A 15,298-nucleotide genomic window follows, 5' to 3' on the forward strand; every position below is an offset into this window, starting at 1 on the left:
AATTCCATGTCCTACCCACAGTCCTGGCAGCCACTGATCTGTTTTCTTCCTCTTTCAGTTTAGCCTTTTTCAGAAGGCCAGTAGATCTTTTCTGACCTTTGATCCCAAGTCATGTGATAACAACTCTTTCAGCAACCTGTAGCCCTTATCACAATCATAATTATACTGTATAAGAAATTGATTGATAAAATGTTCACAGTCTGTCTCCTCTGCTGAGACTCTGGCAGGCATGTCTGAGGGCAGAGATTGGCTGATTCATTACTTTGTCCTTAGGAATACCATCAAGTAGAAGCTCAATACACATTGTTTGATGAATGAATGAGTGAGGGGCTCAGTGACTATAAGGGAAGTGCTCTAAGACACTGACACAGCAAAAGCAATGCAATATTTGGTGGTATCAAACCTATTATATTCTAAAGCATCAGAGATTATATCATGTTATTTAAACATTCCTGAAGAGTGTGCATAGATTTCTGTAGTGACAATGGGTCTGTATATTAGCAATCAGACCCACCCTAGGCAACCCCAGGTGCATGATCAGTACCTTCAATTGATCAAAAATAAAATGAAAAAATTTTAAATCATTTAACACTGTATTTTGCCATTAATTTGCCTATTTATTTAAAGCTGATTATTGTGTAATTTTTACACTCCATATATTTTGGAGCAAATCTGACGTTATAGTGATGCTTAACAGTAAGACCATGAAATCCTCAAAATCCAGCTTATTTTCTGTGTGTTCGTCAAGTTCAGAAAGGAGGTCTTTGTACCTTGCTTTGGTTTCTTGTCCCTGTAAGAATGAAAAGTAAAAAGCCTAATTCATTGTGCTGCCCTGGTTTTATAGATAATAAGCAATAGTAACCATGTTATTAACAACATGTAAAGTTGCTACCAGCACTACTAGACAAGCAATGTGTTAAATCTTTTTATGGGTTATCTGAGTGCTCACAGTGACCTTATTGAATACATATGATTTTCCCACCCTACAATGGAAGGCCAGAGACTCAGTGAGAATAAAGTAATTTGTCCCAAACGTCCCTGGTGGCTCAGATGGTAACAGAATGTGCCTGCAACACAGGAGACCTAGGTTCAATCCCTGTGTCAGGAAGATCCCCTGGAGAAGTGAATGGCTATCCACTACAGTATTCTTGCCCAGAGAAACTCATGGATGAACAGCCTGGCAGGCTACAGTTCATGGGGTCATGAAGAGTCAGACATGACTGAGCAACTATCACCACATCATCACAGACAGCTATGAGCGTGGAAGCAGGATTCACTGTATTGGCTACCTGATTCTGGAGTCCTCACTCAACCGCTAAGCTATACTACCTCTCTACAAATACAGTTACTGTTATGCTTTCTGATTTTCAAATTACAATCCCTTTGTCATTGGAGGTATCCACTATGTGAGCTACTGAGTTTGATTATCCAGAAAAATGAAGTAAAATATGCTAAAAGAAAGTATGTGCTTTGAAAGATTGTTCAGCACTTAGCTTGATCATAAATCAAACCAAAGTTCATCAAACCTCAGAAACAGATTGAAGGAAAACCTGTGAAAAGCACATAAATGGAGAAACTTTTCAGTTCCAAGCACAGCTTGTGAAATATCTTCCCAAGTGGCATAAAAAAACATTAAGGTCATTTGATTCACTGCATTTAGTTTAACCCCAAACCCTCACTCATGTGCTGGCTGTAAAAAAGCTCATTGCAGCAATGACTAAGGCACTTAGGGGTGATGATACATTCCTTGCACAGGCTTAAGGCCTTCATCTTTTCTAGGCTGCTCCTCAAGAGGCGACACTTACCAGTGAAGGTGGAAGGACCTATGTCTGCCTCCCTCAGGTCAGAGATGGCTGGAGGTCTATCTCCTCTCTTTTTGCTGTGCATTTTAAGAGCACGGAGCTGATGGACGTCCAGTCTTTTGGGCCTGCCCTGCCATCTTGCTTTTGTATCTTCTTAGCAGCGCATCTAGGTGCTCAGTTTTATTATCTGTGACTGACTCAGGGGGATAAATAAGATCCCCCAAATTACGTTTAGGCTTATGAGGAAGGACATGTTCCTTTCAGACCCCGGACTCAGCCAGAAGGTCCAGCTCATTTTCCCAGAGAACCCTGCGTGAGGATTTAGAAGGAAGCCCAGTTGGTTACGGAGACTCTTACACTCACTGTACCTGCCTTCGGCACTCTCACAGGGCAGAGCAGGGAAGGTGGTCCAAGACAGCATTCTGCCATGACACTACGTGTCTGGTAGTGGGACCACGCAGTGGGACCACTGAGACTGAGGGCGGTAGGGCTGAGCAATCCCCCCAGGTCCCTGAAATACGGCTCTACTCTCTTCCGGAGGAGAGGGCGGGATTGCCCTGTGATCTGGCTTAGTCTGCTGCTAGAGAGCCCGGAATCGGCTGCCTTTCCTGGGTTTAGTCTGCACCCAGCGGTACAAGGCTGAGATCTTTCCTGGCAACTTTGGTTTTAATTCTTTTCCTCTGATGTTCTCAGATAGTGGATCACATCAGGATGAGACTCATCCACTAGGTCCTCATTCTCACACTTGTCAAAAGCTCACTGAGGACTTGCCAAGTACATGCAGTGTTCTTTTTCTCGCTGAGATTTGTCTCTTTTTTTTGGCCTCTGATGCAAACTGATGATATAAGATTTGCTCTCCCACCCTCTCTGTAAAGATTCCCCAGAATTTTGGATCTCTTGTCAAATCTTATCTGATGTTTCTGGCTGAAAAAAAAATAGCTTTAAAAAAATTATTGCAAAAACAATATGTGTTTAATATTGGACATACAGAAAAAAAACCCAGAAGAATGTAAAAATAACCCTTTACCCTATTACCTAAAGATAGCTAAATATTATTAACATTTCTTTTCAGTCATTTTTCTTTGTCTCATACAGTAGTCTCTGTCTCTCTCTTTCACACACATACACGTGCACAAGCTCATTTTTTACTTTATTGTGGAACAATGACAAATATAACCTATATATTTAAAGTGTACAATGTGATGATTTGATACATATGCATTGCAGAATGATTACCAAGATCAAGATAATTAACACATCCATCACCTCGCACAGAATTAATCTGTGTGGTGACAATGCTTATGACTTACCCTCAGAGACTCTCAAGTATGCAGTACCTTATTACTAACCAGTCATCATGCTGTGGATTAGAGCTTCAGAACTTTTTCTTCTTATAGCTGGAAATGTGTACCCTTTGACCTAAATCACCCCTTTCCCCCAGCTCCTGGCAACCACCATTATATTCACTGTTTCTATGAAACAGGCTTTTAAAAAATTCACTTATTTGTGGAATAAAAAAACAAAAAACACTTCACACATGCTCTTTGGAAATAATCCTAGGAAGCTGTGCCTTTGACCCAGACTCCCCAGTGGATGGCACCGTATGTAACTGTAGTACACTAAAACCATACACATATTTATATTTTAAAGGAACTATAATATTTCTCCTTTATGTATTTCAGAATACACATAGAACCTGAGAGATTGTTTCCTTTTAAGTTTTTTCTCTCTCTGCCTACCATTAAATGTTGGTGGTTTAGGTTCAGCATGAAGCCCTCTTTTCTTCTTACCTATTGTCCCAAGGCTACTATTTTCTGAAGTTTGAACATGTACTACTGGTAGAATGTAACGTGATTTTAGACGATGTGAGAATAAATATTAGATAGGAATGTACAGTCAACTATGTTTTTTACTGTCTTCCATTTCCACTCACTGAATTTACATTTAGAATAGTGATCAAGGTTCTTTATAAAATAACTTTAAGTAGAGTGTTAACTTTAAAAGTTCTAAGTTAATTTTAATACAGGCTATAGGCAGATACAGGAAAAACACTGAAGATAGGGGACTTTCCTGGTGGTCCAGGGTCTAAGACTTCACACTCACAATGCAGGGGGCCTGGATTCAATCTCTGGTCAGGAAACTAGATCCCACGTGCTGCTACTAAGACCTGGTGTAGCCAAATAAATAAAGAAATACTTTTTTAAAAAAAGTACTGAAGATAATATCAGGTGACTGAGGTTTGAGAAAGATGCCTCTAGATCATTTAGGTCCCTCCCTCTGGTCACGCACTTAATACAGATCTCTATTCTGACCATTCTGCTCACATATCCTATTGCTGTCTGAGTTTATCAACTTTAAAGTTTCAAGGACGCCTTAAGCTGGACACAAGCTGACAGAACTCATCACCTGCCCCCACCCTCCCACCCCACCTCCAATCTGATTCTTCTCCAGTCTTTCTCTTCTCTGAAAATGGATCCACCATCCATTTCTTCCCACAGTCAGAACTGACATATCATTATTCGCTCCCTCCTGTTCTTCAGCCCTCACAGCAGATCCTGTTCATTCCACCTTCCAAAGGCCCCTCATACTTGCCACCTTAGCCCAAACCAACGTCTTCTTCTGTTTGCATTCCTTCGCCACCGTTCCTCTCTTCTTTGCCCCCACTCCCCACCCTCTTGGAGTCTCATCTCCTACTGCAGCTGGCGTAATTTCTTTCTCGGGAATTAAGAAGCCATCCCTGGCTTCCTCCTGCCCACAGGCTATGCCTCTGTAAGACACGACTTCTCACCCCCTGCCCGGCTTCCTCCCTCATTGCTCTTACTTCCCTCCCGCTTTTCACTAACACTTACTGGACCTCAGATGTCTTTGACGTACTTTACATCAGATTCCCTACTTGGAATGCCACCACTCCCCACCGGCCCTCACCCCTAGATCACTCTTAATCTCATTTTTCAGATCACAACTATACCTTAATTTTCCAGGAGCTCTTTTTTGACCACCAAGCCCAAAATGGTCCCTCTGTTTTACTCTTTCAGGCCAGCTGTTATGGTGTGGCTCACATTTCTTGGTGCCTGTTAATTGTCTTACCTCTGTGAAAGTCTTAAACTGGGTTTGCAGCAGATTTTTGGCAGTAGCTTTTCCGAGTTTACCATCAGGGTCAGAAGAGTTTCTGAAAACCAGAGCAGCGGTGGCAATGGCTTTTTCCAGATCTGAGCCCTTGCGTAGAGCTGTGAGAGCAGAAATGTACAACCGTGTAGCCTAGGTTAGAAATCGCTCCCAACCATCAGGCTCCTCCCTCCAGGGGAACCTGGGGAACAGCGCTGGAAGGTGTGTGTCAATGTAATCCTGACCTTTGGCTTTTTGCCACCTATCTGAGGGTGGAATGCATCGTGTTTGATCCTGGACTTTTAAACAATGGAAAACCAAAGTCCCTTTAGTAGAAAATAAAATTAGGAGAATCAGGATGAGATTTAGCCCCTGCTTGCCATATGCGCTTGGGAAAACACCTGACCTCTCTAAGCCTTGCTTTTCTGATGTGTAATTTCGTTTAGTTAGTCAACAGATATTTACAGAGCATCTACTCTGTGCCTGGCTCAGTCCCTGGCACTAAGACACTTCACTGAGTAAGACAAAGTCCCTCTCTCGTGGAGTTTATATTCTGTGTCAGAGCATCACACAGGACAGCGTGGGAAAGGAGAATGACATCCCGGACAAGTCCTCTGATTTCACGATAGATAAGGATCTCTTTGAATCACAGCCTCAGTCACAGTGATCTTCCCAGCTGGTTTCTCTGGTTTAAAGTGTGGTGCTAATTCAGTCCTTTCCAGTGGGGAACACACAATGACACCTGAGAACTACAGGTTCAGTGAAGAAAACCCTTAGCCTCTCTGTTCCCTCAGCCCTCAGTACATCCTCTATTACAGAACTTCTCCCACTTTATACTTATTACATGTTTGATCATCTTTCTCTCAAACTGAAATGCAAGCTCCATGAGGCCACAGATCATATTTTTTTTAAAATCACTATACTCCCAGTGACCAGCAAAAATGCCTAGCTATGAAGTTGTTGTTCAGTCGCTAAGTCATGTTCGACTCTTTGTAATCCCATGGACTGCAGCATGCCAGCCTTATCTCTCAGAGTTTGCTCAAACTCCATTGCATTGGTGATGCCATCCAACAATCTCATCCTCTGTTGCCCCCTCCTCCTCCTGCCTTCAATCTTTCCTGGCATCACTGTCTTTTCCAATGGGTCGGCTCTTTGCATCAGGTGGCCAAAGTATTGGAGCTTCAGCTTCAGCATCAGTTCAGTTGTTCAGTCATGTCCGACTATTTGCAACCCCATGAACTGGAGCACACCAGGCCTCCCTGTTCATCACCAACTCCTGGAGTTTACTCAAACTCATGTCCATAGAGTCGGTGATGCCATCCAACCATCTCATCCTCTGTCATTCCCTTCTCCTTCTGCCCTCAATCTTTCCCAGCATCAGGGTCTTTTAAAATAAGTCAGTTCTTCGAATCAGGTGGCCAAAGTAGTGGAGTTTCAGCTTCAGCATCAGTCCTTCCAATTAATAGTCACGACTGATATTCTTTAGGATTGACTGGTTTGATCTCATTACAGTCCAAGGGACTCTCAAGAGTCTTCTCTGCAGGTGCCATTATATGCTGTTGAATGAATGAACAGGAAGAAAAGAAGAGAAAAACAAAATCCAATAGCTTTCTGCCCAGGTAATGTGCAACAATCGTGGATTCAAAGAAAGATGATCAGTCTGAGCACTGATTTCTGTATGGAGCACTCACTGTGTTCCTGGTAATTCCTGAGCTGCTCAGACACAATCAGAAGTGGCCTCTGCCCTCATTGATCTCATAATCTAGTGGGATAAGCAACAGTAATCAAGAGGATATAGATGCATACACATGGGTTTGTTATATATATATATATATATATATATATAATTGTTTCTCTATATACACACATATGGTGCACATTTACAACACATGATGTATGAGGCAAAGAAGGTATAAAGATGGAAAAAAAAAACCCCAGAAAATTACAGAGTGGGTCTGGGAGAAAAAGTACTGATATTTATAGGTGGTCTTGGAGGCATCTCTAGGTAGATTATTATTTAAGCTAAGACCAATACGAGAGGAAGGACCTGTCAGTAAAGGGTGGAATGGATCAGCCTGAGATAAGGGTGGTGTTCAGAGTCCAGGCTCAGGAGCGCCATATGTGAAGGCTCAGGTCAGGAGCATGGCACACTGCAGGAGCTGAAAGGACAGCTGTGACTGGAGTCTAGAAGCTGAAAGTGTTTGTTTAGAAAAGTGGGTAGGGGCTAGACCATGCTGAACTCCTAGGTGATGGAAAGGAATCAGGATTTTCTTCAATGGTTAAAGAGAAGGCATTGAAAATTTTAGTTTTTTTTTTTCTTTCAATTAAAGTTAAATGGAAGGACAACAGTTAAGAGGAATGGGTGAAGGGAAAGCGTGTGTGGACTTTCTCAGTTTTTACTATATCTCTGAACAGAACCCAGACCAAATGGTGAGGCTATAATTTCTGTCCATAAACATCTGCCAAAACATTTTAATCAAGGTATTGGCCTCCACTGCAGAATATCTTGGATGTTTACAGTTTTTGGCTATTATAAATAAAGCCTGTAAGAACATTTGTATGCAAGTTACTATATAGACATGATTTCTATTTCCTTGGAAAAAATGTCCAAGAATACAATTGCTGGGTTATACGATAGGCCCCTTTCTTGTTTTTAAGAAACCATAAACTGTTTTCCATAGTGGCTATACCATTTTACAGGCCCATGGACTTCCCTGGTGGCTCAGACGGTAAAGAATCCACCTGCAGTGTGGGAGACCTGGGCTTGATCCCTGGGTTGGGAAGATCCCCTAGAGAATCCCCATGGACAGAGGAGTTTGGTGGTCTATATATAGTCCATGTGGTCACAAAGAGTCAGACAAAACTGAGCGACTAAGCACACACACAGCAATGTATGAGAGATCCAGCTTTCCTTTATGTTTGCCAGCATTCAGGGTTGTCACTATTTATTATTTTAGCCATGCTGATATGTGCATAGTGACATCTCACTGTGGTTTTAAATTGTATTTCCTAATGGCTAATGATGCCAAACGTCTTTTCATGTGCTTATTTGCCATCTGTATGTCTTCCTCAGTGAAACATTTATTGGTTCAGATCTATTCATGGATTTTGCTCACTTTCTAACTGAATTAAAAACTTTTTTTGAGGTTTGAGAGTTTAAAATTTTTCAGGATACAAATCTTTTTTAGGATATGTGATAGGCAAATATTTTCTCCCTGTCTTTATATTGTGTTTTTATTCTCCAATGGAGTCTTTTGTGAAGGAGAAGTTTTTTTTTTTATTTTTATCAAGACAAATTTATCAATTTTTCCTCTTATGAAAGATTTTACCCTAGGTATAATTAAACATGGTATAATTTTGTGTTCTACATTTAAATCCATGGTCCATGTTCAGTTAATTTGTGTGTAAGATATGAGACTTGGGTAGCGGTATATTTTTTGTAACCTGTGGGTGACCAACTGTTTCAGTTCCAACTCTTAAAAACTCTGTCCTTACTTTGTTGAATTATTTTTGCATTTTGATCAACAATCAGTTGAGCATATTAGCGTGAGTCAATTTCTAGGTCCCTTATTCTGTTTCACTTAACTATGTATTTATTTCTCTGGCAGCCTCATACTATTTTGATTCCTGTAGCTATCTTGTAAGCCTTGACACTGAAGATTCCTCCCACTGTCTTCTTTTCCAAAATTATTTTGGCTATTTTAGGGCTTTCTCTTTTCCACATAAAGTTTAGAATAAGCTTATCCGTTTTCAAAAAAAACCCTGAATATTGTGGTATTTCATTGAACTTAAGAGAGCAACTTGGGGAGAACTGATGTCTTCCTGAGGTTGACGTTTCCAACCCATGAACACAGTATGTCCTTCCATTCATTACACCATTTTATAGATGAAGACAGGATCTGATCTTGCTGAGGACACACCACTAAGTGACAGGGCTTAGATCTGATTTCATGTTGAAAACATAAGCCTCATGGACACAGGGATGTTTTTGCCTGTGGAATCTTCAGCTCTTAGAGAAGTACCTAGCATGCAGGAATTGCTTCACAAATATTTATTCAATAAATGTCTGTGGAATCTGTATCCTCAGCCTCTTCGGCCTTGATTTCCTCTTTGGCTTCTGATCCTCAGTCTCATTTTGACCTGTGGCTTCTGTCTGCTCATCCAGTGGCTGGCCCCTCATCTAGCCTACTATTCCAGCCTCAGAAAGTTCTCTGTCTTTGGGCTCTACGTTGAGCTTGTTCTCCTCCCCTCCTTATTCACCTCTTCCCTTCACTTCTGCCACATCTTGAAACCTGTATTTAAAACTCAGATTGCCCTCAGTTACCCAAGATTTTCCTACTCATCAAAATACAAAGGAGATGGCATATTTCTTGTAGCTCATGTCTGTCTTTCCTCAGCAGAGGTATATGTGTTTGAGTGGGTGGGGAGCTGTACGATGGTAACCTTGAATTTGAGTGGCTAAAAAATGAACTTTGTGTATAAACAGTCTTGTTTTAAACAAACAAATTGTTTAGAGGAAACATCTGAATTCCTTAAGAGGTAAATATCCCTTCTGTAATTTTTGCCAGTTGAGGTTTTTATTAATAACTCGTAATAACTAGAGAGGGCTTTAATATGAGCTGTTCTACTGGGTCTGAGACTTCTCAGGGGACACAATAACCTCTTCCTCTCCTGAATGTGCCCTTCTGGCAGGGAGTGGGTGAATTTCCAAGCTGTGAGTGAGCTTGAAAATCATGACGGGCACTTTTCTTATTTACTATGTGCCAGATGCCTTTTTAACATAATCTTATTTAATGCTTTGTAAAGCCAGAAAGGTAGGTGCTATTTGTGTCTCAGTTTTGCATATTGGACACTGACACATGCAGAGGTTAAGAATCTAAGGTCACACTGCTCAGGAGTGGCAGGGGCAAGATTTCAAAGTCTGTCTGCCTTCAAAGGCCACAGAAAGATCTGCAGTTTGGAATCAGTCCTTCCAAGAGCATTGCCACAGAGGCTGTGGAAACCAGACGCCCCCCAATCCTCTGATGAAGTCCAGTTCTCCCACATTTGAGAGGGAGACTCCATCTGGACTAGCCCACTTCTTTCCCTTCTCCTCCATCCTCGTAAACACAGCATGGATTTCACCCTAACTGCAAAATAACATATGCTCGTGGTAAAAACAGAACAAGAAAAACATTAAAAATAAAAGATAACAAGGAGCTCCGGTTCTCCTACCGATACTGGTGATACTTTGCGAGGCGTTCTGGTTTCCTGTTTTTATGGTTGAGTTCTTTCCTTAGTAATACTCAGCATGTTGCTTCCTGATTCCTGTCCTGTCTGCCTCATGGAGTTGTGAGTGAATATGTGAAAGCATATTGTGAAGGGTGAAGTGCTATTAAAAATGCAAAGGCTCGATATTTGTTTTTTGGCGTCTTTTATCAGCTCTTGCCTTTGGAGTGGAGGTGGTGGAAAGGGTGTTAAACCAGGCACTCATGCCCATCTCTCCTGTTAGTTTCTATCTCACTTTTTACCCTTTAATGATACTAATCTGTCTGTAGTTTCTAATAACCCTATCTTCCCAACAAGTTCTTATTGCCAGGCTCTGTCCTAGTTCTGGGGAGAGAGGAGTAAGTAATATTAAGAGAACAATCCTGGAGTTTGAGTTCTGAAGGACAATAGTAATGAATGACTATGAATTCCATGCTCTATATGCCAGCCACTCCTTTATGGGACATATATGATTCGACTCATTTACATCTGTCCATCCTCTCAGGTGGTCCCAGTATCATCTCTGCTTTATACATGAGGAAACTGAAGCACAGAGAGGTTAAGCAGTTTGCTCCAGGTCACACAGCAGTCTGGCCCCTCACCATGATGCATACAGTCTTTAGACAGTTTTTCAGGCAGTGTATTCTCAAACCCTGGAATTGGGCTACATGCCCCTCCTTTGTGCTCTACTTCCCTAAACATTAACTTCTCTGAACCCTCACATTGAAACACTCTGTTTATCGGTCTCAATTTCCTTCTACATCAGTGTTGTCCAAAAGAAATAAAATACAAGCCCCAATTATAATTAAAAATTTTCTAAGTAGCTGCATTAGAAACATTACAATAAAACAGATAAAATTAGTTTTAAAATATATTATTTAACCCAAAATGTCAAAATATAACTTCAGCCTGTGATCAACATGAACAAAGTATTCAGATGTTACTTTTTTCCCCTACTAAGTCTCTTACATCTGATATGTATTTTACACTTATAGCACATTTCTATTCAAACTAATTGCATTTCAAGTGTTCCATATCCAGGTGGCTAGTGCGTATCATATTGGACAGTGCAGCTTTAGAGTATATGTTCCCTGAGGGCAATCATTGCATCTTATTTATCTTTGCATTCATTCCCAGGCCCTAGCATGTTGTAGGCCTTAACATATGTGTGCTGGACTGAACTGACTTGAACTTGAGAACCATCCCTGCCTCTTTCACCTCAGCTGCTCTAGAATGTGGAACACTAACCATGAAATATTTCATTTAGTGAGTTCCTAATATTTTAGTGTAGTAGAAACACAACTCTCATTTCTATAAGAGATCAGAATGACCTTAGTTTAGAACTCCTATTATTATTTTGCAAAAGAGCTACAGGAGAAAAGTGGCTTGTTCAAGTTTGCATCAGTTGTATATGGCAGAACTAAAAACTGATCTCTGCTCTCTTCTTGCCAGATCAATAGTTTTCCCAATACTCCAGCACTTCTCAAATTTTCGACTCTAAATCTACTTTGGATGCTAGAGGCAAATATGTATTCAACCGTCATTCCATCTACCTCCCCCTAAAGGTCAAGGGCATAAGTAGCAGAAGAGAAAATGTGGCTTGGTCCTGACTTCTATTCCATGATCTAGCCCTGTCTTATTTCACCAAATAAAACTTAAAATTACCAATGAATAAAACAAACTCTGGCAAGATGAACCCTATTTATCCTGTGTTTTCTTAAGGCATGAGAATAAATGTGACCCAATGGTCTAATATAAGGAGTCTGATACTAGGAATGATGTGTGTGTATATGTGTGTGTGTGTGTGAGTGTGTGTTGGAGGGCAGTGTGGATGATAGAATTATGATCCCCCCTCAACCTCCCAGAAGGGGTTGTTATGTGAGAAATGTCATGTATATTCATCATGTTATAGACATGATATTTTGTCACTGACAATTATTAAAAAGTGCCTGAAGTTCTGAAACAGAAATCATGGATAACTTGTGCTACAATGGTGTAAAAACAATATTTTTGTCAAGAGGAAGATTTATTTAAATAAAAATATTAAGTGTCTCCTTTGGAAAAATAGACCAACCATCTAAGAGGGAAAATAACTACAATATAGTGGGAGCCAGCTGTACTTGTTATTCTGTAAACAAGCCACATGTTTTGGGATAAGATAATGATCCAAGTATATGAGTGCATCTTTTCTTTCATTGTTATTTCCATTGTTCTCTCTAAAGATAGTTTACCTATAAAGTGAAAGTCTAAAGGCAAATGTTTACACCTCAGGAGTTTGGCACACTCTATTTTGCTCAATCAACAGAGGCAGTTGGGGACTGACTTTGTCCTGAGTACCACTGAACATTCATGCATCAGATGCTGATGGTCTTGCTCTGGACACGCTGCAGATGCCACCTATGGAGGGCCATCTGGCCACGTGGGATGAACACTAAATTAGCAGTCAGGGATCCATGCACCTATTATAGCTCAGCCTTTAAATTTGGGTGAGTTAATTCCTGTCACCGGACCTCAGTTGCCAAATGTTTAAAAAGGACATTATAAATGTTTGATGCTTTATATGTAAGTTTGCTTATATCACTGCCCTATTATTTTTAACTCTTGGCATGCTCTCCTGGTAGAGAAGCAACAAATACATCTCCATCACCCCAGGCCTTACCTTTTATTGAAGCCAGCTGTTTGGATATTGAAATGCTGCCAACAAAACAAAAGAAACATAATGTTTCAGGGAGTTTGGGTATTGATATCAGCATCAAAAGTAAGGTAATACAATGATTTAAAGATTATTTTCAGTAAATTTGCACTGAGTGTTCTCATGGAGCACCTGCCTGTCTTTCAAAATCCTTTCTCCCCGTCACACAGTTAAGAAGTACTTAGCAATGGCTGGCCTATGTAGCCTAGTATTTCGTGTAGTCTTGTAGGTATGTGGGCAAATGCCCTCTAATGGAAAAAGAGAACTGACCACCTTCTATTCAGGCTCTTCTGCGCCCTTTCCTGTTTCTAGCCAATCAACACAAATTATCAGGAGCACCTTGGAAGCCTCATTTTGAAGCCACATCAGCCTGGGGCCCTACATGGTGGCATGGAGTAAAACTGCCACAGACTTGGAATCCCTACTCTGAACTGTCACATGAAAAAGAAAAAAATATAACTTCTTTTCTGTAAAACTTCAGGGTTTGAAAGGAATTTGGCACTAAGTAGTGAAGAGACTGTGACCCTTGGGGCCTCAATTTTCTGACTTATAAAGTTCGGAAGCTGGACTTTAATATCTTGGAATTTTTATGGTCTTCTCTACGAGATACTCTTCTTTTTTTATAATTTATTTTACTGCGGCGAATTTTTAAAGTCTTTATTGAATTGGTTATAATATCATTTCTATTTTATGTTTTGTTTTTTTGGGCCACAAGACTTGTGGGATCTTAGCCCCCTGACCACGGGTCGAACTGGCACCCCCTGCATTGAAAGGCAAAGTCTCAACCACTGGGTCGCCAGAGAAGACCCTCCAAGATTTTCTACTCTTGGTTTTCTAAAAACTCTGCACCATCATTATCCCCTTCGTAAGATATGTGACCTTCATTCTACGTATACTTTGTACAACATACACTTGCAATAAGGCTCGGGTTATTATGATTATTTTTTTTGGTCAAGATCTCCTCCATAAGTCTGTGAGGCCCTTGAAAATAAGAGTTCTGCAGATTCTCCATATCTTCCACCCTTGGCCCTGCGGAATACCTGGCACCTATTAAGTGTTCAAAATTTTTTTCAACTAAAGTAGGTTCCCTAAAGGGAATTACATAAGGAAGATATTTTTTCATTTATTAGCCATAATTCTACACATTTGAATGATCTGAAATAATTTCCTTCTCTCATGGATACTTGAAACAATATGTCATACAGCAAAATCATTACCAGTTTTGATTTACGAATGTTTTTCAAGAGGCAATCAAAGACATTTGTGTTAATTTTATCACCTTTTCAGTTTGCAATCAACGTTGCAAATTTGTTCTCTTTAATTTTCCAACTCAATTTACAGAGGTATTGAAGTGGGTAATAAGCACCACACTTGCACGATCTTGGCTACCAGGTCATGGACATAACTCTTTGGAAATATACCTGCAAGCCTAAGTGAAACTCAATAAAGGAGAGTCAACTGACCTTTTGGGCATGTTCTTAGGTGCTAAAGTAGATGTTGGGGCTGCAGGAGGATTGGGCTCCCCTTCCAAGTGGAGTGCTTGGTCCTGAGTACTGTGCACGCAGCCACACATACTCTGGTCTCCTGTTGTGTGTTGGCCCTTCCTAAGCAACAGTTGCTTGCCCAGTGTTGCCAGTTTCATTCACTCCATGACAACTAAACAGTGGCTCCTGTAGAAGAGCCGTATTCTATTGTTTATTTGTGGGCAGACATTAAACCACGCATGCAGTCAACACATATTTGAGTGCTTGCAGTGGGCCAGCCACCCTGCAAGGTCCTGGGGACCCAATAATGAGGAAATACAGACATGGATCTTGATCTCAGGGAGCTTAATGGGAAAGACTGATATTAACCAGGTAACACACAAGAAGTCACACATATGACAATAATGTGTATCCGGGATTCTATGAGATTGGCCTCAGTCAGGGAAGTCAGGGAGGCAGCCCTGGGGAGTTGATGGTTGATGCCAAGTAGGAGTGAGGAGGAGGACATGGTAACCCACTCCGGTATTTTGGCCTGGAGAATCCCCATAGACAGAGGAGCCTGGCAGGCTACAGTCCATGGGGTAGCAAAGAGTTGGACATGACTGAGTGACTAAACACAGAACAAGTAGGAGTGAAGTAGGTGAAAGGGCAGGGGATCCATGCTGTAGACAGATGGGGGAGCCTGTGCTAAACCCACTGGCAGGAATGATGGTGGTGATCAGGAAGGACTGAACAAATGCCACAGTGGCTGTACCAAAGAAGCTGATGGGGAGAGAGGCTCCAGGTGAGGGCGAAGAGAAGGCATGGTTGCTAGTTTACACAGGAAGTGACAGGTTACGGTAGGGAATTTTCACCTTATGTCAAGAGACTAGGAAACCCTTTGTGAGCTTTAAGCAAAGAAACTGATAAATTTAGATTTACATTTTGGACACATCATCCTGGCTTCATTGTGCATAATGGTTTAGAGA

General features: G+C 41.0%; 1 protein-coding gene across 2 annotated transcripts; it reads right to left on the reverse strand.

Annotated features, from left to right (window-relative positions):
• On the reverse strand, positions 562-14,461 carry SNTN (sentan, cilia apical structure protein). Of its 2 annotated transcripts, XM_013973696.2 has the most exons (4): positions 14,310-14,461; positions 12,814-12,848; positions 4,890-5,029; positions 562-790 (listed from the first exon to the last, which is right to left on the reverse strand). In XM_013973696.2, exons 1-4 carry the CDS (start codon positions 14,417-14,419, stop codon positions 632-634), a joined length of 444 nt encoding a protein of 147 aa, XP_013829150.1. In that variant the 5' UTR covers positions 14,420-14,461; the 3' UTR covers positions 562-631. The 2 variants fall into 2 exon arrangements, with proteins under 2 accessions (XP_013829150.1, XP_013829149.1); XM_013973695.2 differs by lacking the exon at positions 562-790 and having other exon boundaries at positions 4,254-5,029.

This window comes from Capra hircus, chromosome 22 (assembly GCF_001704415.2).
Source record: "Capra hircus breed San Clemente chromosome 22, ASM170441v1, whole genome shotgun sequence".
NCBI lineage: Eukaryota > Metazoa > Chordata > Mammalia > Artiodactyla > Bovidae > Capra > Capra hircus.

Excerpts from the sequence above, each read along its gene's own strand:
- SNTN (XM_013973695.2), bottom strand. The coding sequence starts at position 14,419 with ATGTGTGGCTGCGTGCACAGTACTCAGGACCAAGCACTCCACTTGGAA. Across the intron at positions 12,849-14,309 it reads CCTAAGAACATGCCCAAAAG|CATTTCAATATCCAAACAGC; the intron begins GTCAGTTGACTC and ends TTTTGTTGGCAG. Across the intron at positions 5,030-12,813 it reads ACAGCTGGCTTCAATAAAAG|CTCTACGCAAGGGCTCAGAT; the intron begins GTAAGGCCTGGG and ends CTGCTCTCACAG.